The 26213-nt window shown below is 45.5% G+C and overlaps 1 protein-coding gene across 1 annotated transcript; it reads right to left on the reverse strand.

Annotated features, from left to right (window-relative positions):
- LOC123997859 (FAST kinase domain-containing protein 4-like) lies at positions 1 to 26213 on the reverse strand. Its single transcript, XM_046302479.1, has 10 exons — positions 25660 to 26213; positions 25130 to 25450; positions 15646 to 15820; positions 9689 to 9846; positions 9446 to 9556; positions 8929 to 9073; positions 8516 to 8767; positions 8329 to 8440; positions 8141 to 8255; positions 1 to 1160 (listed from the first exon to the last, which is right to left on the reverse strand). The coding sequence occupies exons 1-10, from the start codon at positions 26074 to 26076 to the stop codon at positions 1059 to 1061; spliced, it is 1908 nt and encodes a 635-aa protein (XP_046158435.1). The 5' UTR covers positions 26077 to 26213; the 3' UTR covers positions 1 to 1058.

Here is a 26213-nt window from a genome sequence, read left to right on the forward strand (position 1 = left end):
TAGATGGGTAAACATTGTTTTATTGAAGTCAGGCTGTAACAACAAAATGTCAATTAAGTCAAGGGGTATGAATACTTTCTGAAGGCACTGTACGGCACAGACAACATCAACAGCTGTGTGTGAGCCGATCCCTCTTGGATACATTCACCCCCCCCACAACACACACACCCATGATGTTTGATAATACATACCTATTATTAGCTGTAACTTGTGAAGAGAAGCATCCTCAGGCTGAATATCACACCTCCATCAGGATGCCAATGATACCATAGAAGCTCATCCAACCCAATGTCCTCTCTAAACACACTGTGAGGGAAGTCAAGACCTACCAGAGCCATATATGTTCCACATTGCAGGCGGATGGTGTCTGACTGATCTACAAATAACCTTGCATCATAAATAATGACTTAATTGTTATTTGTAGATCAGTCAGTCACAACTGACCCACAATGGATCACAGATTTGATGCTCTCATCTACAGCCAATGTTAGTCAAGGAACATCAGTGCCAACATGGAAGACAGTGTGTGGAACATGTATATCAAAATTAAAGCGTAAAATAATTCTTTCAATCATATCACTCAAAGCTCATATTGATAATTTAATTAGACCACTCTATTCACAGGTGATACACAGCTTTTAACATTCATTGGGGCATTTATTCTATGATGCTGCTCTCTATTCTCTCTGAGTGTCACTTAGGGACACATATCCTTAGCAACAGAGGTCTTTCCTCCCTTGCTTTCTGCTGTAGGGCCCACTCTCTCTTTCTCCCTCTGCTCTCTTCAGCATACAGAACTCTCAGGGGGCGTCTCCATGGTAACAAGGATAGCCCCACGCATCGGCAAGGCAACCAAAGATAAAACAACAAAAGAGATTTTCCACCAAGCGGCTTGTTTTAGAGTGGGTTGATTAGTGTGTGTGTGTGTGTGTGTGGTTGCTGTTCAGAGTTGTTTGAGACCAGATTGTTTCTGGTGAGCCATCCTTGGCATCCTGGCTCTCCTCTTTCCAGTCCAGTTGAGTCTAGAACTGAACCAGACTTCTGCTGTTTGGCCTCGTTCACTTCGCCATTTCCTCAGCAATGGCCTTCCCCATCTTATCCTTCACATACGCCCCTTTCTGCCAATCAGACTTGAGCTCCAGCCACTCATAGTATGGCACCTAGGGAGGGACAGAAAGTATAGATTCAGTGGTTTGTCTATCAATAATACTATTTACCTTGCAATACTATAGGTGACATACACCCAGTAGTGTTTTTATGCAAATCAGGTTAGGAGACAATCTAGAAGGTTCTCTCATTTGGGCAAAAGTCCATCCTCAGTCTTCTGTCCTCCATCCCCCAAAAACCAATAAGTGGTTGAGGAGTGTGTCACTTCGTTAGTAGGACGAGTGTCCTCCCCTCCTCAATAGCAATCTTTCATTGAGGATACTCATGTGTATCCTACCGCAGAAAAGGTTTTGAAATCTGACACCTACTTTAAAATCAGCTTTTGTTTCGTCAGTAGAGAAAAACATGCACGTTTAAAAACTATATGATAGGGCCTCCCGAGTGGCGCAGCGGTCTAAGGTACTGTATCGCAGTGCTTGAGGCATTACTACAAACCCGGGTTCGATCCCAGGCTGTGTTACAGCCAGCCGCAACAGGAAAGAATGTCAAGAGTGTGCAAAGCTGTCATCAAGAAAAGGGTGGCTACTTAAATATATTTTTATCTGTTTAACACTTTTCTGGTTAGTACATGATTCCATGTGTGTTATTTCATAGTTTTGATGTCTTCACTATTATTATACAATGTAGAAAATAGTCAAAAGAAAAACCTAGAATGAGTAGGTGTGTCCAAACTTGACTGGTACTGTATATATATCTACATAAAAAATACAAACGTAAAACGATATGCTACTTATTATTTTATTTATAAAAAGTCCCGCACATCTATCTAATTTGTTTTGATCCCTTCACACATTTATTTTGGGATCCACCACTGTAAACGTAATTTGCCTAATGACGTGCGAGTGGAGAAGGACAGTCTCATCGGTTTACTAGTTTACCCAGCATGCAACACAGAGTGCTCAGGCTAACGCAATTGGCCTAGATGAGAGAGAGTGGTAAGATTGGCTAACGCAATTGTCCTGGATAGATGAGTGTGAGAGTGAAAGAGAGAGAGCTGGGATTGGCTAAGGAGCTTGGCCTAGATGAGAGAGCTGCTGCTATTCTCCAGGCTCCTGACTGACTATCAGGCCTTTTTATAGATGGCATCCTTTAGGGAGACAGACCAACCTGGCCCTGCATGATGCAGCATTACATCAGCATTAGCTCAACTTTAGCATCATACGATACACCGCTAGCCAGCATTGGCCACTAGAGTTAATTTCTTGAGGAAAATTGTCCTAAAATTGGAAACAAACATGTCGTTACCCAGAGTCCCATTATTCTATTTTCCAAGCTATATTCACAATATTTTATACAATGAGTGTACAAAACATTAAGAACACCTGCTCTTTCCATGACAGACCAGATTAAAGCTGTGACCTCCTATTGTCACTTGTTAAATGCACTTCAAATCAGTGTAGATGAAGGGGTGGAGACAGGTTAAATAAGGATTTTTAAGCTTTGAGATGGATTGTGTATGTGTGCAAAATATTTAAGTGTGCACCGATGTGTGTGTCAAGAACTGCTGGGTTTTTCCACACTAAACAGTTTCCCCGTGAGTAGAACCCTGACAAATGCCATGCAGCCGAAACGCGTCAGAACATGCCATGCAAACACACATACATCCAGGCCATCCTACAATCTAAGCTTGATGCCCTCAATCTCACACAACTTATCAATGAACCTACCAGATATAACCCAAATCCGTTAACAGGGGCACCCCATAGATATCATCCTAACTAACTCACCCTCCAAATGCACCTCTGCTGTTTTCAACCATGATCTCAGCGATCACTGTCTCATTACCTGCATCCGTAATGGGTCTGCGAGCAAATGACCACCCCTCATCACTGTCAAACGCTCCCTAAAACACTTCCGCGAACAGGCCTTTCTAATCGACCTGGCCGGGGTATCCTGGAATGACATTGACCTCATCCCGACAGTAGAGGATACCTGGTTATTCTTTAAAAGTGCCTTCCTCACCATCTTAAATAGGCATGCCCCGTTCAAAAAATATAGAACCAGGAATAGATATAGCCCTTGGTTCACTCCAGACCTGTCTGCCCTTGACCAGCACAAAAACATCCTGTGGCGTTCTGCATTAGCATCGAATAGCCCCCGTGATATGCAACTTTTCAGGGAAGTTAGGAACCAATATACACAGACAGGCAGTCATCCCCCTCTTCAAAGGGGGAGACACTCTAGACCCAAACTGCTACAGACCTATATCTATCCTACATATCGAAGGTCTTCGAAAGCCAAGTTAACCAACAGATTACTGACCATTTTGAATCACACCGTACCTTCTCCGCTATGCAATCTGGTTTCCGAGCTGGTCATGGGTGCACCTCAGCCACGCTCAAGGTCCTTAACGCTATCATAACCGCCATCGATAAGAGACATTACTGTGCAGCTGTATTCATCAACCTGGCAAAGGCTTTCGACTCTGTCAATCACCACATTCTTATTGGCAGACTCAACAGCCTTGGTTTCTCAAATGATTGCCTCGCCTGGTTCACCAACTACTTCTCTGATAGAGCTCAGTGTGTCAAATCGGAGGACCTGTTGTCCGGACCTCTGACAGTCTCTATGGGGGTGCCACAGGGTTCAATTCTCGGGCAGACTCTCTTCTCTGTATACATCAATGATGTCGCTCTTGCTGCTGGTGATTCTCTGATCCACCTCTACGCAGACGACACCATTCTGTTTACTTCTGGCCCTTCTTTGGACACTGTTAACTAACCTCCAGACGAGCTTCAATGCCATAAAACTCTCCTTCGTGGCCTCCAACTGCTCTTAAATGCAAATAAATCTAAATGCATGCTATTCAACCGATCATTGCCCGCACCTGCCCGCCCAACCAGCATCACTACTCTGGACGGCTCTGACTTAGAATACGTGGATAACTACAAATACTTAGGTGTCTGGCTACAATGTAAACTCTCCTTCCAGACTCACATTAAGCATCTCCAATCCAAAATGAAATCTAGAATCAGCTTCCTATATCGCAACAAAGCTTCCTTCACTCATGCTGCCAAACATACCCTCGTAAAACTGACCATCCTACCGATCCTTGACTTCGGCAATGTCATCTATAAAATAGCCTCCAACACTCTACTCAGCAAACTGGATGAAGTATATCACAGTGCCATCCGTTTTGTCACCAAAGCCCCATATTCTACCCACCACTGCGACCTGTACGCTCTCGTTGGTTGGCCCTCGCTTCATACTCATCGCCAAACCCACTGGCTACAGGTTATCTACAAGTCTGGAACTGCCGATCTGCAGCCAACAAGGCAGAGTTCATCTCAGCCTATGCCTCCCTCCAGTCCCTCGACTTCTTGGCACTGACAGAAACATGGATCACCACAGATAACACTGCTACTCCTACTGCTCTCTCTTCGTCCGCCCACGTGTTCTCGCACACCCCGAGAGCTTCTGGTCAGCGGGGTGGTGGCATAGGGATCCTTATCTCTCCCATGTGGTCATTCTCTCTTTCTCCCCTTACCCATCTGTCTATCGCCTCCTTTGAATTTCATGCTGTCACAGTTACCAGCCCTTTCAAGCTTAACATCCTTATCATTTATCGCCCTCCAGGTCCCCTCGGAGAGTTCATCAATGAGCTTGATGCCTTGATAAGCTCCTTTCCTGAGGACGGCTCACCTCTCACAGTTCTGGGCGACTTTAACCTCCCCACGTCTACCTTTGACTCATTCCTCTCTGCCTCCTTCTTTCCACTCCTCTCCTCTTTTGACCTCACCCTCTCACCTTCCCCCCTACTCACAAGGCAGGCAATACGCTCGACCTCATCTTTACTAGATGCTGTTCTTCCACTAACCTCATTGCAACTCCCCTCCAAGTCTCCGACCACTACCTTGTATCCTTTTCCCTCTCGCTCTCATCCAACACTTCCCACACTGCCCCTACTCGGATGGTATCGCGCCGTCCCAACCTTCGCTCTCTCTCCCCCGCTACTCTCTCCTCTTCCATCCTATCATCTCTTCCCTCTGCTCAAACCTTCTCCAACCTATCTCCTGATTCTGCCTCCTCAACCCTCCTCTCCTCCCTTTCTGCATCCTTGACTCTCTATGTCCCCTATCTTCCAGGCCGGCTCGGTCCTCCCCTCCCGCTCCGTGGCTTGACGACTCATTGCGAGCTCACAGAACAGGGCTCCGGAAGGCCGAGCGGAAATGGAGGAAAACTCGCCTCCCTGCGGACCTGGCATCCTTTCACTCCCTCCTCTCTACATTTTCCTCCTCTGTCTCTGCTGCTAAAGCCACTTTCTACCACTCTAAATTCCAAGCATCTGCCTCTAACCCTAGGAAGCTCTTTGCCACCTTCTCCTCCCTCCTGAATCCTCCTCCCCCTCCCCCCCTCCCCTCTGCAGATGACTTCGTCAACCATTTTGAAAAGAAGATCGACGACATCCGATCCTCGTTTGCTAAGTCAAACAACACCGCTGGTTCTGCTCACACTGCCCTACCCTTTGCTCTGACCTCTTTCTCCCCTCTCTCTCCAGATGAAATCTCGACCCTATCCCCTCCTCTCTTCTCCAGACCATTTCCGGAGACCTTCTCCCTTACCTCACCTCGCTCATCAACTTATCCCTGACCGCTGGCTACGTCCCTTCCGTCTTCAAGAGAGCGAGAGTTGCACCCCTTCTGAAAAAACCTACACTCGATCCCTCCGATGTCAACAACTACAGACCAGTATCCCTTCTTTCTTTTCTCTCCAAAACTCTTGAACGTGCCGTCCTTGGTCAGCTCTCCCGCTATCTCTCTCAGAATGACCTTCTTGATCCAAATCAGTCAGGTTTCAAGACTAGTCATTCAACTGAGACTGCTCTTCTCTGTATCACGGAGGCGCTCCGCACCGCTAAAGCTAACTCTCTCTCCTCTGCTCTCATCCTTCTAGACCTATCGGCTGCCTTCGATACTGTGAACCATCAGATCCTCCTCTCCAGCCTCTCCGAGTTGGGCATCTCCGGCGCGGCCCACGCTTGGATTGCGTCCTACCTGACAGGTCGCTCCTACCAGGTGGCGTGGCGAGAATCTGTCTCCTCACCACGCGCTCTCACCACTGGTGTCCCCCAGGGCTCTGTTCTAGGCCCTCTCCTATTCTCGCTATACACCAAGTCACTTGGCTCTGTCATAACCTCACATGGTCTCTCCTATCATTGCTATGCAGACGACACACAATTAATCTTCTCCTTTCCCCCTTCTGATGACCAGGTGGCGAATCGCATCTCTGCATGTCTGGCAGACATATCAGTGTGGATGACGGATCACCACCTCAAGCTGAACTTCGGCAAGACGGAGCTGCTCTTCCTCCCGGGGAAGGACTGCCCATTCCATGATCTCGCCATCACGGTTGACAACTCCATTGTGTCCTCCTCCCAGAGCGCTAAGAACCTTGGCGTGATCCTGGACAACAAACTGTCGTTCTCAATTAACATCAAGGCGGTGGCCCGTTCCTGTAGGTTCATGCTCTACAACATCCGCAGAGTACGACCCTGCCTCACACAGGAAGCGGCGCAGGTCCTAATCCAGGCACTTGTCATCTCCCGTCTGGATTACTGCAACTCGCTGTTGGCTGGGCTCCCTGCCTGTGCCATTAAACCCCTACAACTCATCCAGAACGCCGCAGCCCGTCTAGTGTTCAACCTTCCCAAGTTCTCTCACGTCACCCCGCTCCTCCGCTCTCTCCACTGGCTTCCAGTTGAAGCTCGCATCCGCTACAAGACCATGGTGCTTGCCTAAACGGCACCTCAGTACCTCCAGGCTCTGATCAGGCCCTACACCCAAATAAGGGCACTGCGTTCATCCACCTCTGGCCTGCTCGCCTCCCTACCACTGAGGAAGTACAGTTCCCGCTCAGCTCAGTCAAAACTGTTCGCTGCTCTGGCTCCCCAATGGTGGAACAAACTCCCTCACGACGCCAGGACAGCGGAGTCAATCACCACCTTCCGGAGACACCTGAAACCTCACCTCTTTAAGGAATACCTAGGATAGGATAAAGTAATCCTTCTCACCCCCCCCCCCTCTTAAAATATTTAGATGCACTATTGTAAAGTGGTTGTTCCACTGGATGTCATAAGGTGAATGCACCAATTTGTAAGTCGCTCTGGATAAGAGCGTCTGCTAAATGACTTAAATGTAAATGTAATGTAAGTCTCTGCTAGGTAAAGCCCCACCCCATCTCAGCTCGCGGGTCACCATAGCAACACCCACTCGTAGCACACGCTCCAGCAGGTATATCTCACTGGTCACCCCCACAACACCCACTCGTAGCACGCGCTGCAACAGGTATATCTCACTGGTCACCCCCAAAGCCAATTCCTGCTTTGGTCGCCTTTCCTTCCAGTTCTATGCTGCCACTGAATCTGGAGATCCCCCATCTCCCTCACTAGCTCTAAGAACCATCTGTCAGAGCAGCTCACAGATCACTGCACCTGCTCATAGCCCATCTATCTACCTCATCCCCATACTGTATTTATTTATTTTGCTCCTTTTGCACCCCAGTATCTCTACTTGCACATCCATCTTTTGCACATCTTCCATTCCAGTGTTTAATTGCCATGTTGGAATTACTTCGCCACCATGGCCTATTTATTGCCTTAACTCCCTTATTTGACCTAATTTGCACTCACTGTATATAGACTGTTTTCTTTTTTTCTGCTGTATTATTGACTGTATGTTTTGTTCATTCCATGTGTAACTCTGTGTTGTTGTATGTGTCGAACTGCTATGCTTCATCTTGGCCAGGTTACCTGGTTAAATAAAGGTGAAAAAAATTTAAATAATTATATGAAGAGTGCCTTGGTCCTCCTTTATTTTTGTTTCCCGTGAGTATCAAGAATGGTCACCACCCAAAGTGGAGGTGGTGTGTATGCTGTGGTTAGGGTTTGTGTGTGCGATGGACAGTGACTGTCATAATGACTGCCAGAATGTCTTTCAGTCCACTGCCACCTCTCTCTTCTCTCCTCTCTCCATACCTCTACAAGGATAAAGCCAGCCAGTTTGAGATGCCGTCTCATCATGGTGAATCGTCCCAGCAGATCTTTACTCCTGGAGCCATAGTTAGGAAACTCCCAGGTCAGGAATGCTAACCTGCAAAGAGAAGGACTGTCAGAACACATGCGCACACACCCACATGCACCAACAGACAACCCTCTTCCCTCACCTGCATGCACCCTCAGGTAAGGACTTGGCTCCGCCTCCTCCAAGTAGGTGAGGGGCCGTCAGGGTCACCAGGTCCATTGGCTTATTTTCACTGTCCACCACCAGCTCTCCATCTGATAGAACACAACACGTCAGTCACCGGTTGTTCCAGCCTTAAAGTGTTTATGTGTGTGTGCACGTGTATTCACCTATGGTCCAGCCATATATAGTGTTGACCCCGGTACGTAGGGCCTCTGCTTTCCCCCCCACCAGATTACCCAGGGCCCCCTTCAGCCCAGTCTGTAGAGGGGAGAGGGGGGAGTTCCGGCCCAGGGTGGATGGAATCAACATGGCCTCTGTAGGCAGGGTGGAGGACAGAGACTCTGGGTGTTCTAACTGGAGGGTAGCAATGATGTGGAGGAGCTTCAGGCGATAGTTTTCCACTCGAGACAGACTGCCTTCTGTAAAACAGCAATATAGCAACGCAACATAAAATCATCAGAATCACCCAAGTCTGTACAGCTGAGAAAGCACAGGGCTATTAACACAGAACATAAGTGGATTGGTCCTTTGCTGCTATCTCCTGGGGTGGACCAGTACTAGAGTGTGCGTGTGTGTTTACCTGAGAGTTTGGCAACATGTGTGTGTTGAGTGAGGGCCGTGATGTGCTGGGGCTTGACCTGCTGTAACACACACAGAGACCACACCACGTCTGTCTGCAGGAACACCTCCAGGCTGGGGAGAACACCCTCCAGGGCAGAGTGGACCTACATACACACAGAAGGAGACAGATGATAAACACATACCATCCCAGAATGTAGTCCTCTAGCCAAAAGCCTCTTCCCCCAAAGTTGATAGAAATGTAATGTGCAACACTGACATGGCTCTACATGACTGAGAACCCAGTCTGTTCTACAAAAGATTTATCCTCAAGTATCCAGGCTGCATCACATCCGGCCGTGATTGGGAGTCCTATAGGGCGGCGCACAATTGGCCCAGTGTCATCCGGGTTTGGCCGGGGTAGGTTGTCATTGTAAATAAGAATTTGTTCATAACTGACTTGCCTAGTTAAATAAAGGTTACAAAATAAATAAATAGCATTAGGTAAATAAACAAACAAATTGCTACTCATTGTTTACCTTTTTGTAGAACTCCTCCCCTTTGCTGGGCTGGAAGTTGAGCCTGGCCAATGACATGAGCAGGTTACAAAGCTGCAGTGTGCTGTACTTCTGACTGTTCACACTGTAGTGCTGAATAGTTTTTTTAATCAAACAAAGGAAGAAAATAAGAGGATGAGTTAAGCAACTTTGGTTGATAAAGAGGGCTAGGAGATGATCCTATCAGTTTAAGATGTATTTAACAGCGTCTTAGTGTGTGCGGACCTCAGCGAATGCCTCAAACAATGGGAGATGGAGCCACTTGAGGAAGGCTAGTGATTTGGCGCAGCGAGTGACATCGGCAGAACTAATCTCTGGCATTCTGGGTAACAACTCGGCTGCCAATCGCTGGAAGACCTGGGAGTGGTGGAAATTCAACTTCCCTGAGAGAGAGCAAGAGAGAGAGAGAGAGCGCGAGAGAGAGAGAGAGAGAAAATTAAAGCCCCCATGCAGTCTTTGTAATTTTATTTTGAAATTATCACACTGTGTCTAATAAATGACTGTGTTCTGAACCTCCTTTGGCACTTGAAAATGTCAGATTGTGTGGGCATTAGAAAATAAAGATATTTACATACACAGCCCTGATTGGCTGATAGGATGGTCTAGAGCCCACCACTTACCCAGATGAACAATCATTGGTCTACTATAATCAGATCATGATGTGGGCCAAAAGTTCCATCCCACCTGAACAGGCTGAAATTCGAGGGGCCTCATTCATCAACCGTATTTCTTTCTCAAGTCTGGCGTACTTGGAGATTCTAGGATTTGCATGTACCTCAAATTTTGGGGATTTATCAAACTGTCACAGGCAAGCAACATATACACATTTTCATTCATATATATATATATAAAATCATTAAACACTTAAATAATGGTGCCGGAGAGAATGGCTGTGTTTTAAAAATAAGTTACTGTCTCTTATGACCGAAAAGAGCGTCTGGACATCAAAACAGCAATTACTCACCTAGAACAGAATATTTTTTATTTAAATGAGTCCGACCTGAAGGATATACTGCTTCTCCGAGACCAGGCCCAAATCCCTGTCATTCGCGTGAAGAAAAGCCGGAAATACAGAGGGCGAAGGTCGGGGTGCCTTGTGAGGATTTGTAGGCGAGTTAGTAAATCAACACAAGCATCAAATCAAAGTTGTCACGTGCGCCGAATACAACCGATGTAGACCTTACAGTGAAATGCTTACTTACAGTCCATAACCATTTTTATGTATGTAAAACAAAATTGGTATTAGGTGAACAATAGATAAGTAAAGAAATAAAAACAGTAAAAAGGACAGTGAAAAATAACAGTAGCGAGGCTACATACAGGCACCGGTTAGTCGGGCTAATTGAGGTAGCATGTACATGTAGGTATGGTTAAAGTGACTATGCATATATGATGAACAGAGAGTAGCAGTAGTGTAAAAGAGGGGTTGCCAGGTGGTGGGACACAATGCAGATAGTCCGTAGCCAATGTGCAGGGGCACCGGATGGTCAGGCTAATTGAGGTAGTATGAACATGAATGTATAGTTAAAGTGACTATTCATATATGATAAAACAGAGTAGCAGCAGCATTAAAGAGGGGTTGGGAGGGGGGGGGACAACAATGCAAATAGTCCTGGTAGTCATTTGATTACTTGTTCAGGAGTCTTATGGCTTGGGGGTAAAAATAGTTGAAAAGCCTTTTTGTCCTAGACTTGGCGCTCCAGTACTACTTGCCATGCAGTAGCAGAGAGAACATTCTATGACGAGGGTGTCTGGGGTCTTCGAAAAAAAATGTAGGGCCTTCCTCTGACACCACCTAGTGTAGAGGTCCTGGATGGCAGGCAGCTTAGCCCCAGTGATGTACTGGGCCATACGCACTACCCTCTGTAGTGCCTTGCGGTCGGAGGCCGAGCAGTTGCAGTACCAGGCAGTGATGCAACCAGTCAGGATGCTCTTGATGGAGCAGCTGTAGAACCAATGCCAAATATTGTCAGTCTCCTGAGGGGGAATAGGCTTTGTCGTGCCATCTTCACGACTGTCTTGGTGTGTTTGGACCATGATAGTTTGTTGGGGATGTTGACACAAAGGAATTTGAAGCTCTCAACGTGCTCCACTACAGCCCTGTCGATGAGAATGGGGGAGTGCTCGGTCCTCGTTTTTCCTGTAGTCCACAATCATCTCCTTTGTCTTGATTATGTTGAGGGATAGGTTGTTATTCTGGCACCAACCGGCCAAGTTTCTCTCATTGTTGTTCTCTCATTGTTGTGGCCTACCACTGTTGTCATCTGCAAACTTAATGGTGGTGTTGGAGTCGTGCCTGGCCACGCAGTCATGGGTGAACAGGAGTACAGGAGGGGACTGAGCACGCACCCGAGGGGCTCCAGTGATGAGGATCAGCATGGCAGATGTGTTGCTACCTACCCACACCACCTGGGGGCGGCCCGTTAGGAAGTTCAGGATCCAGTTGCAGAGGGGGGTGTTTAGTCCCAGGATCCTTAGCTTAGTGATGAGCTTTGAGGGTACTATGGTGTTGAACGCTGAGCTGTCGTCAATAAATAGCATTCTCACATAGGTGTTCCTTTTATCCAGGTGGGAAAGGGCAGTGTGGAGTGCAATAGACACTGCATAATCTGTGGATCTGTTTTGGTGGTATGCAAATTGTAGTGGGTCTAGGGGTTCTGGGATAATGGTGTTAATGTGAGCCATTACCAGCCTTTCAAAACACTTCATGGCTACAGACGTGAGTGCTACAGGTTCTTCCTGCCTTAGGGTTCTTGGGCACAAGGACTATGGTGGTCTGCTTGAAACATGTTGGTATTACAGACTTAGTCAGGGACATTGAAAATGTCAGTGAAGACACCTGCCAGTTGGTCAGCACATGCCCAGAGCACACGTCCTGGTAATCTGTCTGGCCCTGCGGCCTTGTGAATGTTGACCTGTTTAAAGGTCTTACATCGGCTACGGAGAGCGTGATCACACAGTCATCCGGGAACAGTTGACGCTCTCATGCATGCCTCAGTGTTGCTTGCCTCGAAGCGAGCATAGAAGTAATTTAGCTCGTCTGGTAGGCTTGTGTCACTGGGCAGCTTGCAGCTGTGCTTCCCTTTGTAGTCTGTAATAGTTTGCAAGCCCTGCCACATAACACGAGCGTCGGAGACGGTGTAGTACAATTTAAGCTTAGCCTTGTATTGGCGCTTTGCCTGTTTGATGGTTCGTATGAGGGCATAGCAGCATTTCTTATATTCCTGCACCTTGAAAGCGGCAGCTCTACCCTTTAGCTCAGTGCAAATGCTGCCTGTAATCTATGGCTTCTGGTTGGGGTATATACATATGGTCATTGTGGGGGACGACGTCCTCGATGCACTTACTGATAAAGCCAGTGACTGATGTGGTGTACTCCTCAATGCCATCGGAAGAATCCTGGAACATGTCCAGCATGCAAAAACTAAAGTAGGAAGTACCAGTGACTCGCTCAATATGGAAGTGGTCAGATGATGCGGATGCTATGCTACGCTACAGGACTGCTTTGCTAGCAGACTGGAATATGTTCCGCGATTCATCCAATGGCATTGTGGAGCATACTACCTCAGTCACCAGCTTCATCAATGAGTGCATTGACAACGTCATGCCCAGTGACGTACATTTATTTATTTAAAAACTTGGGTGTCTGTAGGGAGCCCAACCAGAAGCCATGGATTACAGGCAACATCCACACTGGGCTAAAGGCTAGAGCTGCCGCTTTCAAGGAGCGGGACACTAATCCAGACGCTTATAAGATATCCTGCTATGCCCCTGCAACTCTTCCCTATTCCCTTATAAAATGACATTTCCCCCCCCCAAATATATGTTTTACATTTTCCCAAATTATGTTCTCCGTTTAATTTCACTCTTAAAATTACATTTGTTCATAGAGAACCAACGAAATTGGATGTTCAGAATCCATGTCAACGCCTAAATTATATCAGAAGAAATTTGCAGTGAAGCACGTGAAAATTGCATGTACATTCAGAATTGTTTGCGGAGCTACTCATGTGTGAACCACTAGAAGTTGTGTGCACGCATGGTTTGAGATTTGCGTGGAGATGCACACTTTATGGGAAAACTGGCACATGCAAGGTTAAATCCTTTTTTTGTGCACTCACCTTGATAAGAGCCCACAGGCATTTTTTTTCAAACAGATCTTACACAAAAAGGGCATATTATCATTTTCACAATTACAAAGTGTTACTTCAACCTCGGTGTGAAAATAATATACTTGCCCCCTTTAAATCAGCTGCAATACTGAAAAATTCACAGCTGAAAAATCAGTTGAGTTTGATGTTAGGTAGATTGTTATCCTCCTCCTTTGTTAACAATGGTACCAGCATTCAACACTGTGTCACATCCTTTGACATGTCCAGATTTTATTTATATATATATATATAGCTCAAAAAAATAAAGGGAACACTAAAATAACACATCCTAGATCTGAATGAAATATTCTTAAATACTTTTTTCTTTACATAGTTGAATGTGCTGACAACAAAAATCACACAAAAATGATCAATGGAAATCAAATGTATCAACCCATGGAGGTCTGGATTTGGAGTCACACTCAAAATCAAAGTGGAAAACCACACTACAGGCTGATCCAACTTTGATGTAATGTCCTTAAAACAAATCAAAATTAGGCTCAGTAGTGTGTGTGGCCTCCACGTGTCTGTATGACCTCCCTACAACGCCTGGGCATGCTCCTGATGAGGTGGTCTCCTGAGGGATGTCCTCCCAGACCTGGACTAAAGCATCCGCCAACTCCTGGACAGTCTGTGGTGCAACGTGGCGTTGGTGGATGGAGCGAGACATGATGTCCCAGATGTGCTCAATTGGATTCAGGTCTGGGGAACGGGTGGGCCAGTCCATAACATCAATGCCTTCCTCTTGCAGGAACTGCTGACACACTCCAGCCACACAAGGTCTAGCGTTGTCTTGCAGTAGGAGGAACCCAAGGCCAACCACACCAGCATATGGTCTCACAAGGGGTCTGAGGATCTCATCTCGGTACCTAATGGCAGTCAGGCTACCTCTGGCGAGCACATGGAGGGCTGTGCGGCCCCCCAAAGAAATGCCACCCCACACCATGACTGACCCACCGCCAAACCGGTCATGCTGGAGGATGTTCCAGGCAGCAGAACGTTCTCCACGGCGTCTCCAGACTGTCACATGTGCTCAGTGTGAACCTGCTTTCATCTGTGAAGAGCACAGTGTGCCAGTGGCGAATTTGCCAATCTTGGTGTTCTCTGGCAAATGCTGTAAGCACAACTCCCACCTGTGAACGTCGGAGCCTCATGGAGTCTGTTTCTAACCGTTTGAGTAGACACATGCACATTTGTGGCCTGCTGGAGGTCATTTTGCAGGGCTCTGGCAGTGCTCCTTCTTGCACAAGTCCTGCTGCTGGGTTGTTGCCCTCCTACGGCCTCCTCCACGTCTCCTGATGTACTGGCCTGTCTCCTGGTAGCACCTCCATGCTCTGGACACTACGCTGACAGACAAAGCAAACCTTCTTGCCACATCTCGCATTGATGTGCCATCCTGGATGAGCTGCACTACCTGAGCCACTTGTGTGGGTTGTAGACTCTGTCTCATGCTACCACTAGAGTGAAAGCACTGCCAGCATTCAAAAGTGACCAAAACATCAGCCAGGAAGCATAGGAACTGAGAAGTGGTCTGGGGTCCCCACCTGCAGACCCCACTCCTTTATTGGGGGTGTCTTGCTAAATGCCTATCATTTCCACCTGTTGTCTATTCCATTTGCACAACAGCATGTGAAATGTATTGTCAATCAGTGTTGCTTCCTAATTGGAGAGTTTGATTTCACAGAAGTGTGATTGACTTGGGAGTTACATTGTGTTGTTTAAGTGTTCCCTTTATTTTTTTTGAGCAGTGTATATAACTGCTGAGCAATTAACAGACATTTCGGTTATTGTTCGGTTTTTAAACAACTTATTGACCTACATAGATTATATTATTTTATTTATTTAAAAAAGTCTGTGCGCTCAATGCGTACATTGCACAGTTTCACTAGAGAAAAAAAACAGTATAGTGATTGTCAGACAGCATAGGCAGCAGCTCTATGGAGATGAAATGACTTGAAATAACAGTCAGAAAATAAAACAAATGTAATATCCACAACAAGTTAAATATTTTAGTCAAGTGTGTCTATGTACCATATGCGTAGGCGAGGTCCAACAGTAGCGGTGTGGTAAGGTCTGTTGAGGGTTTCTGTAGGAAGTGGTAGGACAGAGCTCTGAGCAGAGGCACTGACCGGCGTCCCTGAGATGCCAGAGACACACACACCCTGCGGATATCCTCCGCCCCAAACCCTTCAGCTAGCTCTAACGCCTGGGGTGGGAACAGAGAGAAAAGAAAAGGAGCGTTGGGTTGAGATAGATTTGTTGGTGGTGGCAGTTTCAGTTGCATATTTGGATAGTGAAGCAAACATTTTTTTGTTAAATGGCTATATAGTCCAGCATTTCAGATTACGAGATGTGTTTCATATGAGCCAACAGTACAGAATGTCACCTTTTGAGGTATTTTCATACATATGTTTTAGTGTTTAGAAATGAAAGCACTCTGTATTTAGTCTGCCCATGTGAATAAGTATGTAGACAAATTAACTTATACAGTAGTGTATCAAAGTCAAAATTTAGCATTTGGTCCCATATTCCTTAAATGCAATGACTTCATCAAGCTTGTGACTCTACAAACTTGTCGGATGCATTTGCGGTTTGTTTTGGTTGTGTTTTGCCCAATAGTAACTGAATGGTAAATGTTGACTGGAGTAATTTTCTGTCTGAATAAGTAGATAAGATGTTTCTGAACACTACTAAATTAATCCTGATAATGACCTGAAGAACTGTAATATCCTATGTTTCTCGGAAACGGATTCCTGCTTACAAGCAAAAACTCAAACCGGATGAACCAGTGACGTGCTTAATATGGAAGTGCTCCGATGAAGCTCATGCTAAGCTACAGGATTGTTTCACTAGCACAGACTGGAATATGTTCCAGGACTCATCCAATGAGGTAAACGCCATCGTCACGTCATTAATAAGTGCATTGATGACGTTATCCATAAAGTGACCATACGTACATATCCCAACCAGAAGCCATGGATTACAGAAAACATCAGCACTGAGATAAAGGCTAGAGTTACTGTTTCAAGGAGCGGGACACTAACCTGAACGCTTATAAGAAATCCCGTTACGCCCACCGATGAACCATCAAACAGGCAAAGCGTCAATACAGCACTAAGATTGAATCCTACTACAACAGCTCTTAAGCTCGATGTGTCAGGGCTTGCAAACTATCACAGATTACAAAAGGTAAAGCCAGCCGCAAGCTGCTCAGTGACGCGATCCTACCAGACAAGCTAAATGCCTTCTACACTCGCTTCCAGGCAAACAACGGTGAACCATGCGTGAAAGCACCAGCTGTTCCAGATGACAGTGTGATCACGCTCACCGTAGCCGATGTGATGAAGACCTTTAAAACAGGTTAACATTCACAATGCCACAGGACCAGATGAAAGGGTTGCGCAGTATCCAGATATTCATGTCGTCATACCGTCCTTTTCTCACTCTGGGATCTACAGGATTACCGGCTTAGTACACAACGGAGAGACAAACAAAATGCAAAAAAAGCTCATTGGCATCCATTAACAGAATGCTAACAAAATTAGCACAAGTAATAGAGAATTTCCATGGAGGGCTGCTAGCTAAATATGCTAATGAGCAAACTAAAATAAATTAATTGTAAAGACAGGGAATTCAGCTCAAAGTTATTGTTATGGATACAGTTATCCTGTGTGTGTGTGTATGTGTTTCTTTTCTCTCCTCTCCCCTCACAGGTGAAAATCATCACTCCCCAATCAGTCAACAATCAATCATCAATCAGAAGACACACCTCCTATTTCCTACCCTATCACAGTTCCTTCCCCATGGTTTAAAAAACCCCATCATTTGTTTGCTCTAGGGGCCTCAATATCTCTGTAAATGCCATGTCTGTAGGTCTCTGTGGTTCACTCGCTTGTCTTAACCTCTCTTTTGTTTGAGCACCTCCATAGCACTTTGTCATCACCTGTGAGTATTGTTTTTGGTTATGGTGTTTGTTTGTTGCTGGTGGGAAAAGGGGGAAACCAAGACAAGTCGCCCATGGGCATACACTACCCGTAGGTGAACTTTTAAATACATTCGTTAGAACTGGGCAGACCACCCACTGTATTTTTGGTTAGTTAGCTGTTGTTAAAGTAGGCTAGTCTAGCTTAGGGGTGTTTTTGTATATTTGTTTCTTTCCTTGGGTCCAGCTCAGCCCCTTTTCCTGCCCCCCCCCCCATTACCGTGTGTTTATAAATAAACCTGGAGTTTGACGGTAGATTTTTGTTGTCGTGGTTATTTCGTTCACACTTTTACTTTGTCACAATAATAATTTGCATGAGTTATATTACGGGTCTCATTACCATCCCCCCTAGACTGTCGGGCCAAAAGGGATTCGTAACAGTTATACATACAGTACCTTCGGAAAGTATTCAGACGCCTTGAATATTCCCACTTTGTTACGTTACCACCTTATTCTAAAATGTATTAAATTATATTTCAATCTACAAAAAATAAAAAACAGGTTGACATTGTGGCTATTTTTTTAAATAAACTGAAATATCAAATTTTATTTGTCATACTCCCACGAATACAACAGGAGCAGACCTTACCATGAAATGCTTACTTACAAGGCCTTAAATATCACTTTTCCATAAGTATTCAGACCATTTACTCAGTACTTTGTTGAAGCAACTTTGGCAGCGATTACAGCCTCGCGTCGTCTTGGGTATGAAACCACAAGCTTGGCACATGTATTTGGGGACTTTCTCCGATTCTTCTCTGCAGATCCTCTCAAGCTCTGTCAGAGATGTTCGATTGGGTTCAAGTCTGGGTTCTGGCTGGGCGACTCAAGGACATTCAAAGACTTGTCACGAAGCGACTCCTGCATTGTCTTTGATGCTTAGGGTATTTGCCCTGTTGGAAGGTGAACCTTTGCCTCAGTCTGAGGTCCTGAGTGCTCAGGAGCAGGTTTTCATCAAGGATCTCTCTGTACTTTGCGCCGTTTATCTTTGCCTCGATCCTGACTAGTCTCCCAGTCCTTGCCGCTGAAAAACATCCCCACAGCGTGATGCTGCCACCACCGTAGGGATAGTACCAGGTTTCCCCAGATGGGACGCTTGGCATTCGGGCAAAGAAGTTCAATTTTGGCTCCATCAGACCAGAGAATCTTATTTCTCATGGTCTGAGAGTCCTCAGGTGCCCTTTGGCAAACTCTCAAGCGGGCTGTCATGTGCCTTTTATTGAGGAGTGACTTCAGTCTGGCCACTCTAACATAAAGGCCTGATTGGTTTAGTGCTGCAGAGATGGTTGTCCTTTTGGAAGGTTCTCCCATCTCCACACAGAGGAACTCTATATAGTCTACAGTGAAGAGGCGACTCCGGGATGCTGGCCTTCTAGGCAGAGTTGCAAAGAAAAAGACATTCAGACTGGCCAGTAAAAATAAAAGATTAAGACGGGCAAAAGAACACAGACACTAGACTGAGGAACTCTGCCTAGAAGGCCAGAATCGCCTCTTCACTGTTGACGTCGAGACTGGTGTTTTGCGGGTACTATTTGATGAAGCTGCCAGTTGGAGTCACTGTTTCTCAAACTAGACACTAATGTACATGTCCTCTTGCTCAGTTGTGCACCGGGGCCTCCCACTCCTTTCTATTCTGGTTAGGGCCAGTTTGCACTGTTCTGTGAAAGTAGTACACAGCGTACGAGATCTTCAGTCTCTTGGCAACTTCTTGCATGGAATAGCCTTCATTTCTGAGAAGAATAGACGGATGAGTTTCAGAAGAAAGTTGTGTTTCTGGACATTTTGAGCCTGTAATCGAACCCACAAATGCTGATGCTCCAGATACTCAACTAGTCTAAAGAAGGCCAGTTCATTGCTTCTTTAATATCAAAACAGTTTATCTGTGCTAACATAATTGCAAAAGGATTTTCTAATGATCAATGAAATGAGCCTTTTAAAATGATCAACTTAGCGAACATAATGTGCCATTGGAACATAGGAGTGACGGTTGCTGATAATGGACCTCTGTACGCCTATGTAGATATTCCATGAAAAAAAATCTGCCGTTTCCAGCTACAATAGTCATTTACAACATTAACAATGTCTACGGTAATTCTGATTAACTTGATGGTATTTTAAAATGGACAATTTTTTAAAAAGTGCTTGTTCTTCAAAAATAAGGAAACTTTTGATCGGTATAGTATATTTTTCTATCCATTTTAGAATACGGTCTGAATACTTTCTGAAGGCACTGTATATAGGTAGGAGCTACCGAAATGCCATTTAGGTGAGTTTGGACATTTACAAGCGGATGTGAACGATAACTTTGTTCATTTGCACAATGTCTCTGACACATGCTTGTCTGAAGGAAGAACAGTAACCTCTAACTTTAGCATTTTTTTTGGGGGGGGGGTGATCTTTGTGCCTCTAACCTCCTCACTCACCATTTTTCACAATTCATTCATGATTATCCATAATCACCGTAGCATCCACATGAATGTAGAAGTGATCAGAAACATCCATTCTTACATATAATAAAAAAGTGACTCCAAAATGGCACCATTGAGTTCCTATTGGGCAAAACAGAATACAAAACACAACCAAAAACAAACCACAAATGCATCCAACAAGTTTGTTGAGTCACATGCTTGATATATTCTAGGGATGGGCATGAGTAATCGAGCACTCGAATGGATGTCAAGTCTTGATCTTCTATCAGAGATTTTTTTTTTTAATCAAATATTGTAAACCTATTCGATAGAATGTGCTTTGTGGCTGCCCGAAAAGGCAAGGAACATTTTGGCCCAAATCTTTTCTTGACAAAGTCAATTTGCTTTGACTCTAATGTTCCATTTGTACATGTGCATTTGCAGAGCATAACAAAAAAGAAACCAAGACAAGCATCACACAGTTCTCTCCCAAAATTCCCTTTCCCCACCATGTCTAATTCACTTTGTTCTGACAAACAGTGTAACAATTCCCTCCGCAAGGCAATCAAACAAGCTAAGCGTCAGTATAGAGACAAAGTAGAATCTCAATTCAACGGCTCAGACACAAAAGAGGTATGTGGCAGGGTCTACAGTCAATCACTGATTACAAAAAGAAAACCACCCCGTCACGGACCAGGATGTCTTGCTCCCAGGCAGACTAAATAACTTTTTTGCCCGCTTTGAGGACAATACAGTGCCACGGACACGGCTCGCAACCAAAACATGCGGACTCTCCTTCACTGCAGCCGAGGTGAGTAAAACATTTAAAAACATCTGCGCCCTCAGAACATGCGTAGACCAGCTGGCTGGTGTGTTTACAGACATATTAAATCAATCCTTATCCCAGTCTGCTGTTCCCACATGCTTCAAGAGGGCCACCATTGTTCCCAAGAAAGCTAAGGTAACTGAGCTAAACGACTACCGCCCCCGTAGCACTCACTTCCGTCATCATGAAGTGCTTTGAGAGACTAGTTAAGGACCATATCACCTCCACCCTACCTGACACCCTAGACCCACTCCAATTTGCTTACCGCCCAAATAGGTCCACAGATGCTGCAATCTCAACCACACTGCACACTGCCCTAACCCATCTGGACAAGAGGAATACCTATGTGAGAATGTTGTTCATCGACTACAGCTCAGCATTTAACACTATAGTACCCTCCAAACTCTGGGTCTCGACCCCGCCCTGTGCAACTGGGTACTGGACTTCCTGACGGGCCGCCCCCAGGTGGTGAGGGTAGGTAACAACATCTCCACCCCGCTGATCCTCAACACTGGGGCCCCACAAGGGTGCGTTCTGAGCCCTCTCCTGTACTCCCTGTTCACCCACGACTGCGTGGCCATGCACACCTCCAACTCAATCATCAAGTTTGCGGACGACACTACAGTGGTAGGCTTGATTACCAACAACGACGAGACTGCCTACAGGGAGGAGGTGAGGGCCCTCGGAGTGTGGTGTCAGGAAAATAACCTCACACTCAACGTCAACAAAACTACGGAGAGGATTGTGAACTTCAGGAAACAGCAGAGGGAACACCCCCTTATCCACATCGATGGGACAGTGGTGGAGAGGGTAGTAGGTTTTAAGTTCCTCGGCGTACACATCAGACAAACTGAATTGGTCCACCAACTCAGACAGCATCGTGAAGAAGGCGCAGCAGCGCCTCTACAACCTCAGGAGGCTGAAGAAATTTGGCTTGTCACCAAAAGCACTCACAAACTTCTACAGATGCATAATCGAGAGCATCCTGTCGGGCTGTATCACCGCCTGGTACGGCAACTGCTCCGCCCACAACCGTAAGGCTCTCCAGAGGGTAGTGAGGTCTGCACAACGCATCACCGGGTGCAAACTATCTGCCCTCCAGGACACCTACACCACCCGATGTCACAGGAAGGCCATAAAGATCATCAAGGACAACAACCACCCGAGCCACTGCCTGTTCACCCCGCTATCATCCAGAAAGAGAGGTCAGTACAGGTGCATCAAAGCTGGGACCGAGAGACTGAAAAACAGCTTCTATCTCAAGGCCATCAGACTGTTAAACAGTCACCACTAACATTGAGTGGCTGCTGCCAACACACTGACTCAACTCCAGCCACTTTAATAATGGGAATTGATGTAAAATATATCACTAGCCACTTTAAACAATGCTACTTAATATAATGTTTACATACATATGAGATGAATAATGTAGGGTATACGTATATACTGTACTCTATATCATCTACTGCATCTTTATGTAATACATGTATCACTAGCCACTTTAAACTATGCCACTTTGTTTACATACCCTACATTACTCACCTAATATGTATATACTGTACTCGATACCATCTACTGCATCTTGCCTATGCCGCTCTGTACCATCACTCATTCATATATCTTTATGTACATATTCTTTATCCCTTTACACTTGTGTGTGTATAAAGTAGTAGTTTTGGAATTGTTAGTTAGATTACTCGTTGGTTATTACTGCATTGTCGGAACTAGAAGCACAAGCATTTCGCTACACTCGCATTAACATCTGCTAACCATGTGTATGTGACAAATACATTTGATTTGATTTGACCACTCCCTACACACACACACTACAGTTAGGCCTACAGAAAAAAATCTCTATAAAAAAAATAAAAACGGATCTAACTGATGGGATACACCAGCTACATTCCTTGCCAAATGATGACAGTTTACTTTACATATTCAAAATGGATTGGTTGATTGATGGAAAATATGTTTCAACAACGAGCTGCAGTTCTGGAATAATTGTGTCCCGTCTATTTTCTGCTGAGGTAACAGACAGGTTCCACACTGAAAATACACAAAGACATTAGTTTGCCTTTTTGAAGATCGTGTTCCATGATATATTACCAGTTGATATTAAGGTTTCAATAAATGAATCTTAAATGGTGCTTGCTTTTTTAATTGACTGAACACTGTGTATATGGAGCAATTTAACCATTATAGATAACAAATCCTAATTGCTATGATAAATGTGGCATTGTCGAGCACTGTTGGCATAGGCCTATAGATAAATGCGCACATTTCTTTCCAGTGCGGTCCTTGTGTTCTAAAAATATATTTAAATTTATTTGAGTACTCAGAAGAAAAAAAATTATGCGAGTATTCGAACAGTCAAAAAATGTGAAATGCCCATCCCTAATCATTGTGTGCAAGGAATATCGTGACAAATAGTACTAAACTTGACTACTTTAATACACTACAAGTACATTTTTAAATGTAGGGACTAGATACATAAAGGTGCTTTCATTTCTAAACAGTAAAACATATGTATGAAAATACCCTAAAATATGTTTCTTTACTGTCGCCTAAAATGAAACATTCTGTCTCAAATCTAAAATGCTGGAGTATAGCGACAATTGAAATGTATTTTTATTCACTGTCCAAATACATAGACAGTAGTGCATGTCTATTTGATAACTTAATAAGCGTAGTGTGGGGTTAGTAGTATACAGTGCCTTGCAAAACTATTCACCCCCCTTGGCGTTTTTCCTATTTTGTTGCATTACAACCTGTAATTTACATTTATTAATTTGGATTTCATGTAATGGAACATACACAAAATAGTCCAAATTGGTGAAGTGAAATGAAAAAAAAAAAACTGGTTTCAAAAAAATAATAGTGGTGAGTGCATATGTATTCACCCCCATTGCTAAGAAGCCCCTAAATAAGATCTGGTGCAACCAATCACAGAAATAGTTATAAAAAGTCCACCTGTGTGCAATCTAAGGGTCACATGATCTCAGTGTCTATATACACACACACCTGTTTTGAAAGGCCCCAGAGTCTGCAACACCACTAAGCAAGGGGCACAACCAAGCAAACGGCACCATGAAGACCAAGGAGCTCTTCAAACAGGTCAGGGACAAAGATGTGAAGTACAGATCAGGGTTGGGTTACAAAAAAATCTGTAACTTTGAACATCCCACGGAGCACCATTGAATCTATTATTAAAAAATGGAAAGACTATGGCGCCACAACAAACCTGCAAAGAGAGGGTCATCCACCAAAACTCACAGACCAGGCAAGGAGGAAATTAATCAGAGAGGCAACAAAGAGACCAAAGATAACCCTGAAGGAGCTGCAAAGCTCCACAGCGGAAATTGGCGTATCCGTCCATAGGACCACTTTAAGCCGTACACTCCACAGAGCTAGGCTTTATGGAAGAGTGGCCAGAAAAAAAGCCATTGCTTAAAGAAAAAAATAAGCAAACATGTTTGGTGTTCGCCAAAAGGCATGTGGGAGACTCTCCAAACATATGGAAGAAGGTACTCTAGGTCAGATGAGACTACAATTTAGCTTTTTGGCCATCAAGGAAAACGCTTTGTCTGGCACAAACCCAATACCTCTCAACACCATCCCCGCAGTGAAGCATGGTGGTAGCAGCATAATGCTGTGGGGATGTTTGTCAGCAGGGACTGGGAAACTGGTCCGAATTGAAGGAATGATGGACAGCGCTAAATACAGGGATATTCTTGTGGAATTTCCCTGTATTTAGCACCGTCAAGGGGGGCGAATTCTTGTGGTTCACCTTCCAGCAGGACAATGACCCTAAGCATTCCGCTAAAGCAACATTCGAGAGGTTTAAGGGAAAACATTTAAATGTCTTGGAATGGTCTAGTCAAAGCCCAGACCTCAATCCAATTGAGAATCTGTGGTATGAATTAAAGATTGCTGTACACCAGCGGAACCCATCCAACTTGAAGGAGCTGGAGCAGTTGTGCCTTGAATAATGGAGAAAAATCCCAGTGGCTAGATGTGCCAAGCTTATAGAGACATATCCCAAGAGATTTGCAGCTGTAATTGCTGCAAAAGGTGGCTCTAGAAAGTATTGACTTTGGGGGGGATGAATAGTTATGCACGATCAAGTTCTGTTTTTTTGTCTTATTTCTTGTTTTTCACAATAAAAAAATATTTTGCATCTTCAAAGTGGTAGGCATGTTGTGTAAATCAAGTGATAAACGCCCCATCGATTTTCATTCCAGGTTGTAAGGCAACAAAATAGGAAAAATGTCAAGGGGGGTGAATACTTTCGCTCGTTACCTTATCCTCCAGTCTGTCCATCAGTGCAGGACTGAGGTGTCCAGCCCTAGCCATCAGGGTACTGACTGTTCTGGCGTCAGCAATCTCAGTCCAGCGGAGTTCCAGCTGTTTCAGCGCTGCGCTCACCAGCAACACCTCCATCTGACCATTCCGCCCTGCTCCCCAGTCTGCCAGGAAAGCCAGCTGTTTGTAGGAGAGTCTGCGTACACGCCACAGCACCTCTGTCTGGATGGAGCGTTGTACTGCAGCTGTAGGCGGAACACCCAGAGTAGAGAGGGAGCGCAGCAGAGAGACCAGCGTACCATTCCACACTGACGCTACCTGGGGGAAGAGACAGTCAATTTACAAACACTCAAAAGAAACTGAGAGCACAGAAGTTTTGAATATTTAGCCGCCCTCTGCCCTAACTGTAACCTGCCCCATGTCTCTTCCTTTTCCTCTCCTTACCCATCTTCATACCCTCTCAACTCTCCACTTATCTACTCTCATCCTACCTGTCCCCTGCCACGTCTTACTACACCCTCTCCTACCTGTGCAGTAACTGTGTCCATTATGTCCAGCAGTCTGGGATCATTCAGCAGCTCAAATTGGTCCACTTTCGCCCCACCTTTCTCTCTCCCAGCCAATCTGACAAGCTGAACCAGAGTCTTAGCCGCCTGATTGGCCTTTCCTCCTTGTGCCGCCCACGCCTTCAGGACATCCTGTGGAGATTGGGCCCTCTCTAAGAGCTCATCCAGCTGGGTGCGTTTGGGCTCGATGGGATACTCCTCTTTGACCAAACTCCTGCCCTCACATAGCCCCCTGACCACAGGCTGCCGCCAGGCCTGGGCCCACAGCGGCTCTGCTGGCCCAGCTGCAGGGGTAGACAGGAAGGCAGCGGTGGCTGAGGCCTGGGGGGTGGCCCTGGGGAGGAGACGGGCACATCGGCCCAGCAAACGGCTGGTCATGGAGGAATAGAGCACGAGACCAGAGAGAGCAGCACGAGACCAGAGAGAGCAGCACGAGACCAGAGAGAGCAGCACGAGACCAGAGAGAGCAGCACGAGACCAGAGAGAGCAGCACGAGACCAGAGAGAGCAGCACGA

The sequence above is a fragment of the Oncorhynchus gorbuscha genome, linkage group LG15 (assembly GCF_021184085.1).
Source record: "Oncorhynchus gorbuscha isolate QuinsamMale2020 ecotype Even-year linkage group LG15, OgorEven_v1.0, whole genome shotgun sequence".
Lineage (NCBI taxonomy): Eukaryota > Metazoa > Chordata > Actinopteri > Salmoniformes > Salmonidae > Oncorhynchus > Oncorhynchus gorbuscha.